At 44.7% G+C, this 18,961-nt stretch overlaps 1 protein-coding gene across 3 annotated transcripts in view; it reads right to left on the bottom strand.

Annotated features, from left to right (window-relative positions):
- Positions 1-18,961, bottom strand: part of DNAJC3 (DnaJ heat shock protein family (Hsp40) member C3) — a 46,137-nt gene that overhangs the window by 7,463 nt on the left and 19,713 nt on the right. For all 3 annotated transcript variants that reach the window (XM_081003124.1, XM_081003126.1, XM_081003125.1), the window contains exons 5-10: positions 11,685-11,837; positions 10,098-10,279; positions 7,678-7,797; positions 4,885-4,990; positions 4,679-4,799; positions 535-667 (exon numbers count right to left, since the gene is read on the bottom strand). In XM_081003124.1, coding sequence (XP_080859250.1) covers positions 535-667; positions 4,679-4,799; positions 4,885-4,990; positions 7,678-7,797; positions 10,098-10,279; positions 11,685-11,837 — 815 coding nt within the window. The remainder of the gene's footprint in view (positions 1-534; positions 668-4,678; positions 4,800-4,884; positions 4,991-7,677; positions 7,798-10,097; positions 10,280-11,684; positions 11,838-18,961) is intronic.

The following is an 18,961-nucleotide window of genomic DNA, read 5'->3' as shown; positions in this document are numbered from 1 at the left end:
TTTCCTGCTGTCTCCTTGCAAGAACTGTGCTCTATATTGCCTAACTGGTTTATAACGAGTGAGATATAGAGAACGATGGGTGGTACTCAACCCAATTCTTGCACTAGCACAAGGATTAGTGTTACTGCAATGGGATCCCTCTTCTCCTGCTCCTCTTGTTCATCGCCATCCCTAAATCTGCTCCAGAGGCCTGGAGAAAACCCCACAATAGATTTGGGCAGCAAGCAGTGGGAGGAGAGGCAGAGAATGCTCCATTGTGCAAGGATAAATCCTTTGACTGCGCAAATGCTTGCATTAGTGCTATGTTGACTACAACCCAACGACTCCATCCTCAAAGGATGTTCTGCTCCCTTCAGGAACTATAATTCTATAAATGCCACATGTAATATGCATAGCAAGGATGTTCACAGGACAGCTTTGAGCACATGAAAGACTTGTAAAAGGGGGGTGTGATGTTATGAGGACCTGGAGAAAAGGCAAGATACAATGGGCAAGAAGTAATATGTATAAACTTATAGACTATCAAGTACTCACCTTTTTACTCCTAAAATTTTGTAGTAATCTCTCTTCTGAGATTGCTTGAGTAGCCGCTGGGCTTTCTCTAAGCCTTCCAAAATCTGTTGGTCACTGTCACTGTGGTCCTTAGCAGTTTCATAGTCTTGAATAGCTACACATAATAAACAAGGACACGCATACACTTAATGATCTTGCAACAATTAATCTTCAGCAGAGAGGGCTCAATTTCACATTTTAACTTATTCACTGCTTTTGTTTGGAAAATCGAGTCTCAGCTAAATAAGCCAAAATAACACTCTTCCCTTTGCACAAGCAGCAAAAAATTAAATAAATCTGTTTTCCCTCCTCAGGCGGGCAGCTTTGCGGGCAGGCCCTGGGCCTCCCCTGTGAACCAGCCTATTGCAGGCTGGATCATCATCCGGCCGCCGAATTGGCCACTCGGGGGAGGAATTTAGGGGGCGTTCCCTTGGGTGCAATGCCAACTGACCAGTAGCGGCGCTTGGCACTGCGCTCAGGGCAAGGATAAATGCCCAGCCTACAGGGCCTTTCACCCTCTCTCTTTCTCACTCACTCACTCACTCACTCACTCCACTGGTTCTCCCATCCACCCTTCCTCAGATTTTTTGCCGATGGTACGACCTTGCTTTGGACAATGTCAGATGCTGGATTTAGGGGCCGGGCAAGATTTTTTCACATCTGGCAAACTGGCTCCGCCATGTGGGTTTTCACCTACCTCATAGCAATTGTCACAACTCTGTAAGGCGTACAGGCATTGAGTAAGCCTAGTCTTGGTTGGAGGGGAGGTTGTAACCTCTGCCTGCCCTTCCATGGGTAAGGTTATCCTGTTAAAAGGATCCGGGAGGAGTGGATCCTGTCCGATGCTCAGACGGAGCCTAGGGCCATACCACTCCTCCAATGGGGACCACTAGGGGGATGCCCCAATTTGATGTAGGGCATAGGGCGTCCCCACCTGTCCCGCTGGCTTCACTCCTGGATGGGCAGGAGTGACATACGCAGTTGCTTATCTCAATGCCTATGGCCAAACCTTCACATCTGTAACCAATAAAGTTGTGGCCTTATTTAATCCCAAAACCAATATGCCGCGTGTTGTCTAGTTATTTGCACCTTAGGAAAAGGAGTGGTCATGGCTCCTCATTATATTTGTGCTAGGATACCAGCTTTAAACCACAGCTTCATATTTTTGTTGTTTGGAAGCCATTAACCATCGTTTCTCAGTTTGGATGCAATGAGTAGCTCTGGATAATTGCAGGTTCCTAGCCGGTGGTGCTGTGGGTTAAACCACAGAGCCTAGGATTTGCCAATCAGAAGGTTGGCGGTTTGAATCCCCATGACGGGGTGAACTCCCGTTGCTTGGTCCCTGCTCTTGCCAACCTAGCAGTTTGAAAGCACACCAGTGCAAGTAGATAAATAGGTACCACTCCGGCGGGAAGGTAAACAGCGTTTCCGTGTGCTGCTCTGGTTCACCAGAAGCGGCTTAGTCATGCTGGCCACATGAGCCGGCAGCTGTACGCCGGCTCCCTCGGCCAATAAAGCGAGATGAGTGCCGCAACCCCAGAGTCGGTCACGACTGGACCTAATGGCCAGGGGTCCCTTTACCTTTAGGTTGTTCATTTGTGTGAAAGGCATGGCAAAGCGGCTGCATACAGGTGCCTAAACCTCATGCCTATCTCAGATTATTAAACTGAGATTTGATCATCTGGTTGGTACTGTTCTATAAAAGCTGAAAATACAGTACTAGCAATGCCAATTGCACGGAAATATGATCTTTTCCTCACTTAGCTCTCTGCTCCACCTGCTCTGCATTAATTGTCCTTCTCTTCCAATATCTCCTATTCATTCTCTTATAAAAACCCCTCAGTCCTTCCTATCAATGGTTCTTCAGAAATCCAAGCGTTGGAACAAGATGGGGAAGTTAAAACCATACTGAGTACAGGTATTAGAAACCACCACCACTTTGAGTCAATCACTGGAGCAATCCACACACAAAACCATTGTGCGGACACTACAGAAGGTGTGTTTTTGTAAAAATATGAATGTCATTTACTACTAAATGGAACACTTCAGCTTTCGTTTTAGTGTCCTTCACAGTTTTGCATTTCCTACATAATGAGCCTTTTCCTTTTCGGTTTCTCCATTTTTAATCTCAGAAAGTCTCATTGTGGATCTCAAGACTTTAGTTTTCTAAGTAAGACAAAGCATTTGCATCAGATTATCTTCCAGCAGCTGTTCTCTCTCAGTAGGCATTACATTTATCTTTCTGCTGTTTCTGGGCAAGCCGGCAGGAGACGGTGACCAATTTATATCACTTAAGACACTCAGTGGCTGCACGCAATTCCCTTTCGAAGAAGAACAAAAGGGGAAAAAGTAGTTCTGATGCCCCAGCGATTTAAAACATCCATCCACCAACAAAGCGCAAATCTGATTACTCTTTTTCATTCTCACTAAGCCAGCCTACTGCGATTTGCCACTAGAGTTCTCTGCCTGCCACTGTCATTTCTTAACACTTTGGCCGTTCACTTAGAAAAGCAGCAGGAAACTGCTATTCAGGCCCATCGTAAAAACTCTACGGCTACGTCAGAGTTGGAAAGTGAATCACCTGAGATTTCCTCCCCCATCTTGCAGCTTTATTGCTCTGGTAATGTTAAATGCCGGACAACCTCACCCATCCCTTTAAAGCACGTATTATAAAATATCACAATGAATGAAAGAATGCCTGCTGAAAGTTTGCCTTTTTCGTTCACTGCCGTGGGCAACTACAACACACCACGGCTAATGGAGTGAAGATACTTGAATGCAGGTTACATACTGGCAAAGGGAAAGCCGGTGTCATGAAACAGATAAAAGTGATGGACTGGGTTCAAATCTTCGTTCTGTAATGAAATTCATCAAGTTATCTTGGGACAGTTGCTATCTCTTACCCTGAATCCACCTCAGAGAAACATTGTCAGGATAAAAAGGGGGAAAGCATGAAGTGCCACCAAACCCACTTAAGCAAAATAAAGTGACTGATTTAGGGTTCGTATCATCATCATCATCATCATCATCATCATCATAAACTTTATTGCACTAGCCAAAGGCCATGGCATCATTCACAAAGGGAACAAAAAGAGAAACAACAATAACCATAAAAACCATAAAAACATCAGGCACTGCAAATACAATAAACCACGGTCACATTTCCTAGAACTTATTTGTTGCATATGATAGAATAGCAGGGGGTTCTCAGATAGAATGTGCCAGCTTAAATGTCCGAATCACCTTTGCAACTGACCGCTCCCCTGCTAGAACCTCCAAACAAACTCAAGGGTTTGTATTGTACCAGTCGGGCAGAGCATGCCTCTCTTAGTAGTTGCGTGTAAGGAAAGATACAACCCAGGGTTAGAATAAGAAACCTTACACGCCCTGCCATGATCTTGATGATAAAATCCTCAAGTCTCCACTGGTGAAGATTACTTGATGAAGACAATGCTCCTGTCTACAATGTGTAGATTTAGCACTTTGCCAACGTTCTCAAGTATTGTTAAACAGATAAGACGGCAAGAGCACTCAAACATACTTTAAAACAAGGCTTCCTAGAGTTTTATTTTCTCCCTTCCCCCTCACTGCTGCGTTGGACATAAATACCAATCAGCAACAAGAAAAATGGTGGAGTAGACTGCCTTACCTGCCTCTCATCCCCTGCCTCAAATGGGCTGCTTTTTTCTCTTTTTTTTAACAATTTATATATATATTGACACTGTGTGTGCTTTTTTTAAGCAGGAAAAACTAGTTGCAAAGCACTCTGGGGGCAGAAAGGGGGAGGCAGGCTTGGCAACAAGGCTTGCTACCTTGCATACTTTATCAGACAAAGGTAACTTTGTGAACAGCAGCAGTAGCAGCTCAAACCCCAGAGAATCCACACTGTTCAGAGTGGGCTTCTGCTGCAAAGTTTAGAGAGGAATAGTTAGCCTACAAATAATGCACTGAGCACACTACTACAGCGACTTGACTGTTCAAAATTAAGAATGTGAATAAATGCACACCAGTCACTCTTAATCCGTTTTCCAACGGGACTGATTTTGCATGGTAGCAAAGGGAACAGCTAGACTGCCCCATGCTGCCGATTTCTGTATAAAACCACCCGCTGTCCTTGAATTTTTACCTTCCTCATATTGCTCTTCCAGCAAATACGCTTCAGCCCTGTCTTTGAGAGCATTTACGTTATCTGGTTCCAGCTGCAAAACTTCTGTGCAGAGTTTGATGGCGTCGGCCGACTGCTGGTTCTGAAAAGGGAAGAGGGACCAACCGGATCAGTGCTTGCATTCATTTCTGACAACAGCAACAAAAAAGATGAAACTAAACATTTACCTTTGAGAAGCAGTGGCAGATTCTCTCTTTGGCTCGAGTGGTGTAAACGGGAACTTCGGACTCAGTTTTCATCACAGTCTCATATTTATCAATGGCATCTTGGTACCTATTTACAGCAGACGGCAAACGGTGGTTAGTTTAAACTGGGGGCTGGGGGCTTTCAGCCGTGGTAAAGGGCAAGAAAGACTGCCCAGCTCATTTGCATAGCACTAAACTGGCACAGCACTGCAAGCGAACCAGGCCTTGCCTCCCCCGAGGTTTGGCATTCATTTACCTTTGCTACGAGTGGGTTACAGAGCACCGCGGCATTTGGAGCACATTCTGTGCGCAGCACATTTCCTGTCTTCCAAAGCTTTGGTTTGATCTTGTTTCCCCCAAGAGCTAACAATCTGACGAAGATTTATTTATGGGCAGCTGCAGCATTTTAATTGCAAATACGCTGTGATCTCCACATTTAAACGCTGAGACATTAAAATGCCGTTTTAAATAAGAGATGGCATTTAGCGCTAAAACTAACAGCCCTGACACTTTAATTTACTGGGGAGATGAATAACTACGTAAAGCTTTCCACAGAGGCCGTGTGGTAAACCTCTCTAATTACTCACAAAGCCAATCGATTCCCCATTTTTTTGTATTTATCAGCAACTGGAGTGATAATGAAGCTTTTGCTTTCCCCCCCTTTGTCATTTCTGCAGCACTGCGAGTTGCCGGCTTACCCACTTCTTGGCACCAGAAGCCGTGTGTGTGTGTGTTTATGTGGCCACAGAAAACCCACCACACATTCTTCAATCGATATCTGTGAAATGTTTAGTGCTGGCCCTCTTATGAGCCCTCTGAAAGGCTGCATAATGCCCATCAAACATGCAGAGAGCAATGCTTCAGCCATTGTTCAGGGCTGCGGTGGGGATCCCAGCAATGAGCCTAATCACAACCAGATCAGTATGATGGGGGAGCCAACAGCTAGAACAGAAACAAAGATAACATGGTAGGAAAGGTAGAAACTGGAGCAACAAACCAATGGAAGATGGGCCTAGTGAATGTTTTGGGGACACCAGACGCTGTAGTCTTACTGAACATACCATGAAGCAGAGCAAGGCAGGCACCTCAGGCAGCAAATTTGGGGTGCCATTAAAGGGTAGCGCTTAATTATTTAATCTATCCTCATTGCATTTTTTTCTGCCAGGGAAGGGAAAAGGGGCTTGAGAGATTTTCCACCTCAGGTGCCAATCTGGGATAGTCTAGGTGAGGTTAGTAATCTGGATGGGAGACTGTTGCAAATCTAATATACCGTATTTTTCGCTCTATAACACGCACCTGACCATAACACGCACATCGTTTTTAGAGGAGGAAAACAAGGGAAAAAACATTCTGAATGAAACGGTGGATGAATCATTTTTGTGCTTCATGCTGTGGCCACAGACATGTGATCTGATGGTGAATTTGCGGTGACCCAATGCAAAAATCCTGAGAATCCCTATGGATCCATGCTTTGTAACCACGTTTTTGCACCATTGCAGCCCCAGGCAAACAGATTTTTCTGGTGCAGGCTGTAGCCATGGACATGCTATGTGATCTGATGGTGAATTTGGGGTGACCCAATGCAAAGATCCTGAGGATCCATGTGGCTCCATGCTTTGTAACCACATTTTAAGTGGGGAGGGAAGGAAAAACACAGAAGGGACAAGGAGCACGAGAGGGGTGTGCAGAGAAGCAGCTGGCTAAGAATGCAGGAGAGGGGTTTAACGGGAGGGAGGAAAGGAAGGCAAAAGTTTCCCCCCACCCACCCACCCAAGCCAGCCAGCTTGCGCTCTCTCTCTCCCACCTGCATGTTTTCCGGCTGCCTGATATATATATATATATTTTAATTGCCTTGACAGAAGAAAGCATTTTAACTGCATTAAGAACTATTTAGCAGCGAAACCTAAGCTGTGCCATCCCTTAAGAGGTACAGACACTGTAATCTTCCAGATCGCATGAATTTACAGGCAAAACACTGTTTAAGGATTTCATCCTTTTAAATGGAAGAAAGCATATTTGAATGCTGTGTGTCCTCAAAAACAAAAGCAGGAATTCAAATCAGAATTTTAAGCTGAACCTGTAATCTCTCTTCCCTTCACAAACATTGTTCCCTCCGGAGCATGGAGAGGAATTAGAAGGAAGGACGCTCTGCTTTCCCCTCTGCTTGCCTGGAGGGGAGGGGCTTTCCCTGCTCTTTGTTCCGTTTGAGCAAACACAGCAACGAAACAGAGAGGGTGGGCAGTAAGACCCTGAGGCAGAATGCAGGAAAGCAGCCGCTTCCTCTTTTCAGGTTTCCCTTCTCCAAGACGCGATTTGATTTTTGCCTGATTTTTGCCTCCACTCGCGCCAGTCGGCTCCAGGGACCACACATTCGCTCAATAACACGCACAGACATTTCCCCTTCCTTTTTAGGAGAAAAAAATCTGCGTGTTATAGAGAGAAAAATACGGTACATATAATAAAATGGAAAAAAAAGAAACCAGAAATTAGAAGGCAGCACAGAAAAAAATCCCCAATAAATACAGCTCATGCCGTTCGCATTTGTTGTCTAACAAAAGTGAACGGCATGGATGCATTTTATTTGGGATTTGGCCTAGTAAGGTTCCCACCTAGCTAGAAAAGCAAAATCTCCTAGTACCGACCAACTATGATAAGAATCACAGGCCTGAGTTTCTGTCTTTACTCGAAAGAGTTTCCCAGAGTAAGCCCATTGCTTGTGTGTGATCCAAGAAGTGGCGTCCGGCCTCACAGAGCACCTAACAATTAGTACCTTACCTGCCTTCTTGGATGAGTTCTTCTGCCGACAAAATCTGCTTATTGAGTTTCTTTACTTTCTTGTAGTGGGAAAAGCACTCCTTATGGTCTTGGTCAAGTTTCAGGCATTCACGCACTTCACTTTTTACAGGGGGGAAAAAGAGAAAGGAGGCGGTAAGTCAGTTTTATTCTGCGGACAGCAAGCTAGATTTTAAAGACCTGGATTCAAATCTTACTCCTAAACTCATTTTGTGTATGTCCCTTCACAGGTTACACTCTCTCAGATTCATTTCCTCTCCTGAAAAATTGGGATATTAAGGGTTTTCTCAAAGGCCTGTGGTATATATGTAAAAAGAGAGGTGGGACACAATCTGTTTCCTCCCACTGGGGATACTATAGGGTTCTTTTCAAGCTAAAAGCTACTCTGGAGCTAACTAATTTAGTCAGGCAGGCAACCCCTGGAATTTACATTCTGGGAAGAACTCATTTTAATCATTTTCTCTCTATGCTTTATTTGCACTGGACTGCCATCACACAGTTTTCTGAGGTTCTAAAAGTGGGCAGGGATACGAGAGACCGTTTCTGAGGTTCCCAAAAGCCCTTGTGGGTAAAATGTTTAATTTAGCTTTCTGGCGTGGGATGTGATGCCTCTGAAAGATCTCCAAAGAGAGAGTGATATTTTGGTTTTAGAAGGCAACTTGCCTAAAAGCAGAGGCTCAGGCACCAGCTGAGGACTAGGAATTGCAGATGGGCATCATAAGGAACAGGTGGGGTTCTGAACCCTGTGCTTTCCTCCAAGTTAAATTTGGTAGATTGAGGAAGCATTTTTGGAAGAAAATTGGCAGAGGAGCGGACAAAGGTGCTTCACTCTTCCTCCTCCAACCTTCTCCCTCGAGATGTGAAGGCCAAAGGGGAAAAGCTGCGAGAAAACTCTTCCTGCCACAGCCCACCCATTTTTCCCCAGGCCCCACTTAAGCATTTTGAACCCTTCTTTCTCTACCACCCCAATCCCAAAACCCAAAATAAGATTCAAGGGAGGGTGTTGCTGGGGGATTTTCAATGAGGACGCCATAGGCTTGGGAGGAATAAACGTTTCTCTGAGCTATTTCTCCCCAACATATGTGTCTCCCAAGCTCCTACAATACCTTGGCAAGCAGAGATTTTGTTTCTGCCAAGGCAAAGCATATTTCAGATAGAGCTGAGCTAACCAGATTTCCACCTTTACAAGCAGCGAATTTCAAAATAGCTTTTGCTGATTTAAAGGCTTGCAATTTAATATTGGATAGCTGTGTATTATTCCAAGATGCCATTTCTGAATAAATCAATTCCAGATATTTAAATGTATTAACTTGGTTTATGATATGTTCACCCAGGTGCCAAACATGCTTTTTAGGGTGCTTCCCAAATTCAATGACCTGCGTCTTATCGTAGTTTATAGATAAAGCATTCCTCGTGCAATATGAACTTAATTTTGCAAGCCGCTGTCTCAGGCCCACCTGGGTTCTAGATACCAGTACTAGGTCATCAGCATACATTAAGACTGAGAGTTTTTGGTCGAGAATTGTGACAGGGGCAAACTGTAGGCCCTCCAGTTCTTTAACCATGTCATTAATATAAAAATTAAACAGGAAAGGCGCCAAAATGCATCCCTGTTTGACTCCAGTCTTAATTCTAGTGGTGAGATGGCCAGCCATATCCACCTTTACTTGTATTGATGTGTCAGTATATAGTGTTTTGATAAGAAATAACAGACGGGGGTCTATAATCGTCTTTTCTAATTTTTGCCACAATGCAAGTCTTGGGACCGTATCGAAAGGTGACTTTAGATCGGTAAAAGTGACATATAATTTTTGCTTCAAATTATGGATGTATTTACATAGTAGAAAGTTTGTCACAAAGCACTGGTCCAATGTGGATTTTCCTCTTTGGAAACCTGCCTGGACTTCAGATATCACCTTATTTGTATCTGCCCATTCTTCCAGTCTCCCAAGAAGGAGCCTGGCATATAGTTTAGAGGCTACATCGAACAAACTAATGGGTCTATGATCGGCAGGGTTTTTCTTATCACCCTTTTTTATATATTGGGGCAATTATACTCAGCTTCCACCCTTCTGGTATGAGACCTGAGCTGTTAATGTATGAAAAAAAGTTTTGCAAAAATGGGTGACCAGAAATCAGGTCTTATCTTATAAATCTCCATTGGGATCATGTCTTCTCCTGGAGCTTTATTGGCTAGTTGGCTTACGATTAGCCTCTTAATCTGATTGGCAGTTCTGATAACTGAATATAGTAAACTTGTGAGGGTAAGTCAGGACTGGGGCCATATATTCAAAGCATATTTCCAACCTGTGCAGATTTGGGGGGGGGGGGACGACACACCCAATTACTTCCGAGGAGACTTTTTTTATTTTTGCCCTTACAGGTAATAATAGTAAGCTTACCTCAAAGACATTTCGTGGTCTCCCAGCTGATAGTATATAGTGCTGATCTTATAAAATGCTTCGGTGTTATCGCTCTTCAATTTGGCAGCAGCTTTTAAATCACTAAGGGCCTTCCCAGGCTCTCCCTCCTTGATGTAACATTCGGCTCGAAGCTCCCGCATCTCTGCAGCCCAAACACAAACCTTGAGAAACCAAAAATGAAAGCGAGACTTTGGTCCAAAACGTTTGTTGTTGCATTTTTTTTTTTTTTACAAAACAATAAATGTACTTTGATGCCGCCTCTATGGTGAGGCAAAGATCCATTTCTATACACATTATGAGATTATTGGGTTGCCTTTGTTTGTGTCTTTATTATGCATTTTGAATTTTTTATATTGTGATTTTATCTTGTGAGCTGCCCTGAGATCTACAGGTATAGGTAAAGGTTGTTAGGATATTTCCGTTCCACCTTAAAAGGGAGCAGGCTGTGAGTCACAGAGTCTGCGTATTTCCTGTTCACAGGATGTTTATGTTTTCTGTTGCTTTCGTTTCTCTCTCTGTGTCGTAGACACTAAAGCAGGCGGTCATGTTTTTCTGTGTTCTGATCAACGCTGAATAAACTTGTAAATAATGCTCTCCTGAGTGCAACTTTTGGCTGTGCATTATCTGCTGATAGAGTGTGCATGAGCTCTGGAATGTGGCAAGAAATCTTCTAGAAACTCATGTCGCTAATTGCTGATACTGCGTGCCTACGGGAGATCGATGGATCGTCCGGCAGACGGCTTGGGGCCATGATGGACTTTGTCTCCCTGGCAGTATCCCCTGGGCCATTAGGTCCAGTCATGGCCGACTCTGGGGTTGCGGCTGAGGAAGCCAGCATACAGCATCCGGGTCATGTGGCCAGCATGACTAAGCCGCTTCTGGCAAACCAGAGCAGCCCTACGTACAACGCATTGCAGTAATCTTCTTTCCAGTTGTAGAAGCGGATGTGAACATTTCAGGAGAGAGGCCACTTTCAGAAGATAAGAAAACACTGCTGGATCAGGCCAATGGTCCATCTAGTCTAGCATCCTGTTCTTTCACTGGTCAACCAAGATACCTATGGGAAGCCTTAAAATAGGATCTGAGCGCAACAACACCTTCCCCATTAATGATTCCCAGCAGCTGGCATATATATATATATATATATATATACACACACACACACACACATTAGTTTTGGTTGAACTGATTGACATCCTATGCCTTTTTAAAATGTGGCTCTTTTTTGGGGGGGGTGTTATTGGGTTGTTTTTATTTTAATTATACATATAGTGGTTTTTATGTTGATCTTTTCTGTGAACCGCCCTGATACCTATGGGTATAGGACGGTATATAAATTCAAATAAATAAATAAATAATCAACCTAATTTATTTGTTGAGGCAGTAATCAGTGGTGAAATTTCAGCCATTCAGGCACTTAGCCAGATGCTCACTATGACCTCAAGCTGAACTGATCTGAAGACTTTTGAGTTATATCAAGGTAGAGTTTGTTAAAAGGAGCTGCTCATCTGCCACCTGCAGCGCCCACAATTATTTCTTGGCAGCCGTTTCCCCTCTGAGACTTACGTTCAGAATTTCATCCAAGAGACCGATCACGGTGTAATAATCCCCCGTGAGATATGCTGACTGCGCTTCCGAATGTAGGCGCTGCATCTCGTCAGACTTCATCAGCTGGGTGCGGGCTTCTGTGTCTTCCTTATCGCTAGGATTAGACTGAAGCTGCAAAAATTAACAAAGAAAGACAAAGAACGGTTACATCTGAAATGGAGGCAGAGCCGTCTTTCCCACTGGGCTTAGTGGTTCGTTGTGCCAGGGCGCTGGCCTCTCAGGGCCGCCCCAGCGAGTGGGGGAGCTGCACGGCTTTGCCAGTGGCCTCCCCTTTCCCTGCACGCCCGCCAGCTGAGCCCTGTCAACTATATGGCTGGCAGGCGCGCAGCTTCCTTCCCAAACCTCTGCAGGGATTGCTCTCCTGCAGCGGCATGGCGGAGAGTTGTGCATACACACCCCATGGCTGGCAGTGCGCAGCTTCGCGCCCCCCCCATCTGTGGTAATTTGGGGGCGCTGAGTGGATATTTGCACCCCGGCGTCGCATCTGCTAAAGACGGCGGTGAACTGAGGAATTCTACAACCCATCATCTGCCGTGCACAAAGCAAAATGATGCCACTGAATTCCTTTGGGGAAATTCTTGGGGCTTGTTAGTCATGACTAACTTAAAACTTACTATTTTCAATGGGTCTTTAGTAAACATGACTAAGTCTGGATATTACCCCCTAAACAAAAAGATGAAGAACCTGCAGCTGTTCAGATGTAGTTGAACTCCAAATTCTATCATCGCTAGCCTTTATTTTTTGGAGGTCAATAATCTCTAGAGGCCATCAGTAGGATTTAGATTTTATTGTTTTTTTGTAATATGGGGCCAAGAGTTGCTTTGAAAGTATAACAACACCCCAATATTTAATGTCCTTGATCCCAAGATTTTACTCACTATCTGAACCAAATTGGTTCAGCCAAAACAACTGATGTGCAAAGTTGAACAAAAGCTTTGTTTAGAAAATACACACTGGCTCACACAATTATAGAAAGAATGTGAAATAAAAGGACACAAGCGCGCAGGGGAAATACAGAATAAAAGGGCTTCTTTCACCTCCAAAGACATGGAAATTTGCTAGTAATAGAGACAATGTGTCAGCCTGGATCCCAGCAGCTAATCCAACCAAATAACCCAACGTAGCAAAGCACACATCCCTTCCACAGACTATTTCACTATAATGGCTAAATAAGCTGTTGGGAGAATACTGTAGTGTTAGAAATAAATTATGTGCATAAAACAAGGCAAAAGGCATGTTTTATACAGAAGGTCAGACTACTGAATTTGGGGTTGAGGGAGGGAGAGAAAATAACTCCAGGATATTAGAGTAGAAAAATGTTATTTATTTTAAAAGAAAATATGTGTAACATATTGAAATTTCAATACGCATTGCCTCATGTTATGAATACAAATATAATTTCTAAACAAGCCAAATGTTCTTTATAGCCACCACCTATCACTGAGGAGGTCTGACCTTTTGATGAAACATCATGACGCGTTCCCTTTGGACAGCAGATTCCAGAGGGGAAACAATTTTCATTTCTCCAACCTCCTTCTCTGTGCATCATTTAACACAAGAAAGGAAAAGGTAGAAAGGGAGAGAAAGAGAGGGATGGTGGGTGGGAGAAGTGCCATTGTACTCCAGGTGCAAAAAAGCCCAGGGCTGTCCCTGTCACCCAGAGTTAGCTGATGAACGGAAGCAAGCAATCAAAAACCAATTAAAAGGGTTTTTTTAAGCCTTCAGCTCCTGTCATTGCTATTTTCTGACATGCAGTTCTTCAGTCATTTAGACCGTGAGATCTGCACACAAGGAAGGACCTGTTTACCTTTGTCTCCGAACCGTTCCTGGTGTATCCGACACTTGAACAAATAATAAAACGATGATTAAGTTCCCCCACGTTCGGAACGCGCACTCTTAAAAGGCGTCTTTAGCCTTTTGATTTATGAAAATATATTTATCATGATTACGGAAACACTTGAGCGCTAACAAGAAAGCAAACAAGGCCATACATCCTCCTTACGTCCCACGCTAGTGAAATCCGCGAGTCCAAGGGGAACAAAAAGAGAAAGGTACACACAAAAGTGGTATTGAGGCTGGGAAACAGGAGGGGACGAGGTCACGCAAATGGTAACAGGCAAATGTGCCACGTTCCTGAGTTTCATTCCAACAACAGCTGTAATATCTTCATAGGAAACCTGGTGCCCTTCAGATGCTATCAAACTCCAACTCCCATCCGCCCCAGTCCACATGCCAAATAGTTAGGGGTTTGGGGAGTTGTCTTTCAACAAGTTAAGGTGTGTATTAACCTGTAGATATTGCAGGGGGAAAACGCTGGCTGGTGCTGATGGAACTGAAATCCAACAACATCTGGAAAGACAGAAGTTTCCCATCCCTCTCTTGAAGAGCAGAGTTTCTCAAACTTGGGTTGGACTACAATTCCCATCATCCCTAGCTGGCAGGTCCAGCTGTCAGGGTTGATGGGAGTCGTAGTCCAAAAACAGCTGGGGACCCAAGTTTGAGAAGCACTGCTTTAGAGCAGTGTTCCCCAACCTTGGGCCTCCAGCTGTTTTTGGACTACAATTCCCATCATCCTTGACCACTGGTCTTGCTAGCGAGGGATGATGGGAGTTGTAGTCCAAAAACAGCTGGAGGCCCAAGGTTGGGGAACACTGCTTTAGAGGATAAATCACATGCCTAGCTTAGGGTTACCAGATGTCCCTGTTTCCTGGGGACAGTCCCTGGATTTGCGAATAAGTCCCCGGACAAATTCCATCCCCGGAATGTCCCCGGATTTCATCTAATATCCCTGGGAAATTAGTGCAGGGGCTCCAAGATGCAGCTTCCGGGCTGCCTCCACCTTCCCTGACCCCAGCAACTAAGCTGTGAAGGGAGGCTTCATGCTGCCTATCGGAGCAGCCTCCCAACTCCTACTTGCATGCAAGCAGGAGGGGGCAGGGATGTCTCAGTTAGGCAACAGGAAGCCTCCCTTCCCAGCTGAGGGATCCCCATCCCCTTCTGCTTGCAGGCAAGTAGGAATGGGATTTGGGCTGCTCTGATGGGAAGGGAGGCATCGCACTGCCTGAGAGATCCCTGCCCCCTTCTGCTTGCATGCAAGTAGGAGTTGGGATGGGGCTGCTTTGAAAGGCAGTGTGAAGCCTCGCTTCCCAGCTGAGGGACCCCTGCCCCCTCCTGCTTGCACGCAAGTAGGAATGGGATTGGGTCTGCTCCGATGAGAAGGGAGGCATCACGCTGCCTGAGCCTTGCCACCGCTCTCAGCCCTCCTTCTCTGCCTTCCATGCATGACCCACCACACACCGCTTCCCCACCACCACCACCGAAGAACCAACAACTCAGTGGCTGCCCGGGCTCATGGAGAAAGGAGATAGAAGCCTCGGAGGAAGGGGAAACGTGGCGGGTGAGGTCAAGGCGGCGGCCACCCCTCTGCCACTGCCATCGCGGTGTGTCCCCGGATTCATTGAAAAAAATCTGGTAACCTTAGGGTTGAAAAGCATGGGGAAGTGGGGTAACAAGAATCCAGAAAAACCCGGACATACTGATGTATTAACAAGCCATTATATGGGACAAGAGAACTGGGGAACACCAGCTTTTCAGACCATACGCACTGAAGTTACAGTCCTATGCACATTTACCTGGAAGTAAACCCCACCGAAAGGGACGCAGGTGGCGCTGTGGGTTAAACCACAGAGCCTAGGACTTGCCGATCAGAAGGTTGGCGGTTTGAATCTCCGCAATGGGGTGAGCTCCCGTTGCTCGGTCCCTGCTCCTGCCAACCTAGCAGTTCGAAAGCACCTCAAAGTGCAAGTAGATAAATAGGTACTGCTCCAGTGGTAAGGTAAACGGCGTTTCCGTGTGCTGCTTTGGTTCACCAGAAGTGGCTTAGTCATGCTGGCCACATGACCTGGAAGTTGTCTGCGGACAAACGCCAGCTCCCTCGGCCTATAGAGCGAGATGAGCACGCAACCCCAGAGTCGGTCACAACTGGACCTAATGGTCAGGGGTCCCTTTACCTTTTAAACCCCACCGAAGGGATTTACTTCCAATTAGAGATAAGATTGTGCTACAAAAGATTTTGCTCCTACATCCCAGCACATCAGTGACATCCAATTTGCATCATCCGCCACTTGTCTGCGTGGTCACTATGCAATATAAATGGTCTAATATTTACATCGCTTATGGGTCTGTAGGCTTTTTAGTGGCCTCCTGTCTCTCTCAGGAAATTTACCCTTTTACAGAAAATGTCATACTAAGAAATCACCACCAGGAAAGGGAATATCCATCAAAAGTTTGTCAACTTAAGCTTTCTAGCCATAAAAATAATGATGCCAGCAGAACTTGTGGCTATAAAAAATATACTGCAGTGACCTCCCTATAGCAAGCTAATGTAGGTAATAAAAAAAAATCATTTAGTACAGCTTAATTAGCAGTTTAACAACAGTATAAAATAGATGAGATGGAAGTGGTCAAACTGCTTTTAAAAATTATTTGCGTGTGCATCTCATTTCTGCTTTATGAATCTATTTGCTTTGTTAAGCCAAAAATACAGCGACATGTGTTGGGTTTAACAATTTGTCATACTGAGCTTCATCAGCTTGCATTTCTAGCCTGCATATTCCTAAGGTTGGTGTCACGTAATTTATCCGTTTTTCATAGCTAACCAATCTTATAACCCACAGTGCAACATTTTTTTTAAAAAAAATCAATCCATAAAACACCAGCAGGCACATTAGAAGTCGTTTCATCAATTTCTGAAAGCAGATTTTTAAAAACCTCACACACACAAAGCAAATAATTCAAAAGAAACAACAACAACAAATTCAAAACTTAGGATTTGTGTGTGGTTTCCTTCCCCTCTCTTTCCTTAAACTGCTTTGAGAATCAGGGCTTCATATCTACCTAAACCCAAACGCGACACCCACACCATGCCATTTTATGTACATTTACTTAGAGGTAAGTCACACTGTATTCAATGGAGCTTAGTCCCAGGTAAGTGTGCACAGGATTGCACTCTAACGCCAGGTTCTCTCGCGTATGTTTATCATTTGGTCTGCCTAGACTTGGCAACTGACAGCCATTAGCCCCGCTTATGGGTTGCTCGTGTGTTTGGCACTCCAATGTTGTGGTGAAGTGGTTGGAGTGCCAGGCTAGGACCTGGAAGATCAGGGTTCAAATCCCCCCCCCCCTCACTGGGTGTTAGAATTCCTGTTCCATGATTGCAGTCATGGGATTTTTGTCTATCACATGACGGTATATGTTTTGACTCCATAGTGGGAGTGGGAAGTGACGGAGACAGGATGTTTGTGTTACTGTGTTCTGTGAAGTGGGACTATTGTCCTTTGTTCTTTTTCTCTTTGCTGTCTGATGCTAGAGAGAGAGAGAGCCATGTTGCAGTGCTCCATGTGTGTTTATATGTAAATAAAGTAGATTAGCCAAAATGCTGCGTTGCTGAGGTCTGTTACGCAAGCTGCGAAGACTCTGTGGATGTTAGTTTCTGTTTGCCACTGTGTAGCTGCTTAGAGTCACAAGACTCTGTTTACATTCCAGAGACCTTCCAGGCTATTGGAAGTCTTACGGAAGACAGGAGATGGATGTGATGTTACTGGTTTCCTGTTCCTTTGTTTTTCAGTTGCTCTCTGCTCTCACAGAGAGAGGATGTATTTTTTTTCTGTCTGCGTAGCTTAAAAAATAAAGCATAGGCATGTAGCCATAAATCTCATCACTTCCGCGTGCTGCTTTGATTCTCTGCTGAATGGAGGATGTGCCTGGAGCCTTATCAGAGGCTCAGGTCATCAATCATGTCAGAGGCGATTCCGGAGGACTCGGCCGGAGGAGGATGAGCTTTATCAGCTCGGTCGAGCAGAGATTCCGACAGCGGATGCCTAAGTGTGCCGGTGTCGGTTGGCATCAGTCGCTGTGATGTTCGGGCTGAAGAAAGCTTTTGAAGTTCCTGAACGATCGACCAGGAGGGAGAGAACATGCCAGTCGGGCATGTGTCTCTGCCAGGGTCCTACTCGAGTGTAGGCTGAACTCCTGAAACTGGGTGCCCTTGGGCCAGTCACTGCCTCTCAGTCTAACCTACCTCACATGGTTGTTATGGGGATTAAATGTACACCAAAGAAAAAGTTGGGATATAAATGCAATCAAACGAGCAACCCATCAGGAGTGGAGCTGCAAAGCTGGCACCAAAGCAGCTGTTAGGCAGAGGAGGAGCGAGTGGGCAACTGGGGAGTTCTGGTTGGTTCCCCTCTTGCCTCTCTCCTTCCCAGCACTAATCTGGAGGGGGTCTACATAAAAGGAAAAACCCGCTATAAATAAGTCAGAAATTGAATCGTCATAACAAAATTTTAAAAATGCTATGTAAAAATTGCAAAGATTTGTTTTTGCTCTCTGGCGCCATCTGGTGGCACCATCTGGTTTTGACTTCGCATGACTTTAGGTTTGCGCAAAGGGCTCTTTCACCCTAATGCAACAAATCAGAGAATTATAGAGTTGGAAGGGACCCTGAGGATCATTTAGTCGAACCCCTTGCAATGCAGAAATATGCAGCTGTCCCATAGGGGGATTGAGCCTGCAACCTTGGTGCTATCAGCACCATGCTCTAACCAACTGAGCTATCCTGTACCATTTTTTCTTTTTTTATGAATTTTTTATGGTTTGGAAAGTGACAGGGAAATGCATCGAGATGTGTAAACACTCCACAAACACATCAGGATGAATGTTCATTGCTGCATAACCGTCCCGCAAACAAATCAGAACTATGACTAAAATAAATAATAATTGTAAAATAATAATAACTGTAAATATATAATAACTAGGAATCACATTGTCTTGAGAGAAACACTATGGCCTATTTAAAGCAGAAAGGCCTGTAGTAATAATAATAATAATAATAATTTATTATTTATACCCCGCCCATCTGGCTGAGTGTCCCCAGCCACTCTGGGCGGCTCCCAATTGAGTGTTAAAAACAATACAGCATTAAATATTAAAAACTTCCCTAAACAGGGCTGCATTCAGATGTCTTTTAAAAGTCAGATAGTTGTTTATTTCCTTGACATCTGATGGGAGGGCGTTCCACAGGGCGAGCACCACTACCGAGAAAGCCCTCTGTCTGGTTCCTGTAACCTGGCAATGAGGGAACCGCCAGAAGGCCCTCTTCTATTGGCTACGCAGCATTTAAATCAAATAGGCAGGATACAAAACTTAACAGGACATTCTGTATTAGAAAAACACAA

This window comes from Podarcis pityusensis (assembly GCF_964106645.2).
Source record: "Podarcis pityusensis genome assembly, chromosome: 4".
Taxonomy (NCBI): domain Eukaryota; kingdom Metazoa; phylum Chordata; class Lepidosauria; order Squamata; family Lacertidae; genus Podarcis; species Podarcis pityusensis.
The sequence above is the reverse complement of the archived record's forward strand: the minus strand, read 5'-3'. Positions and strand labels throughout refer to the sequence as shown.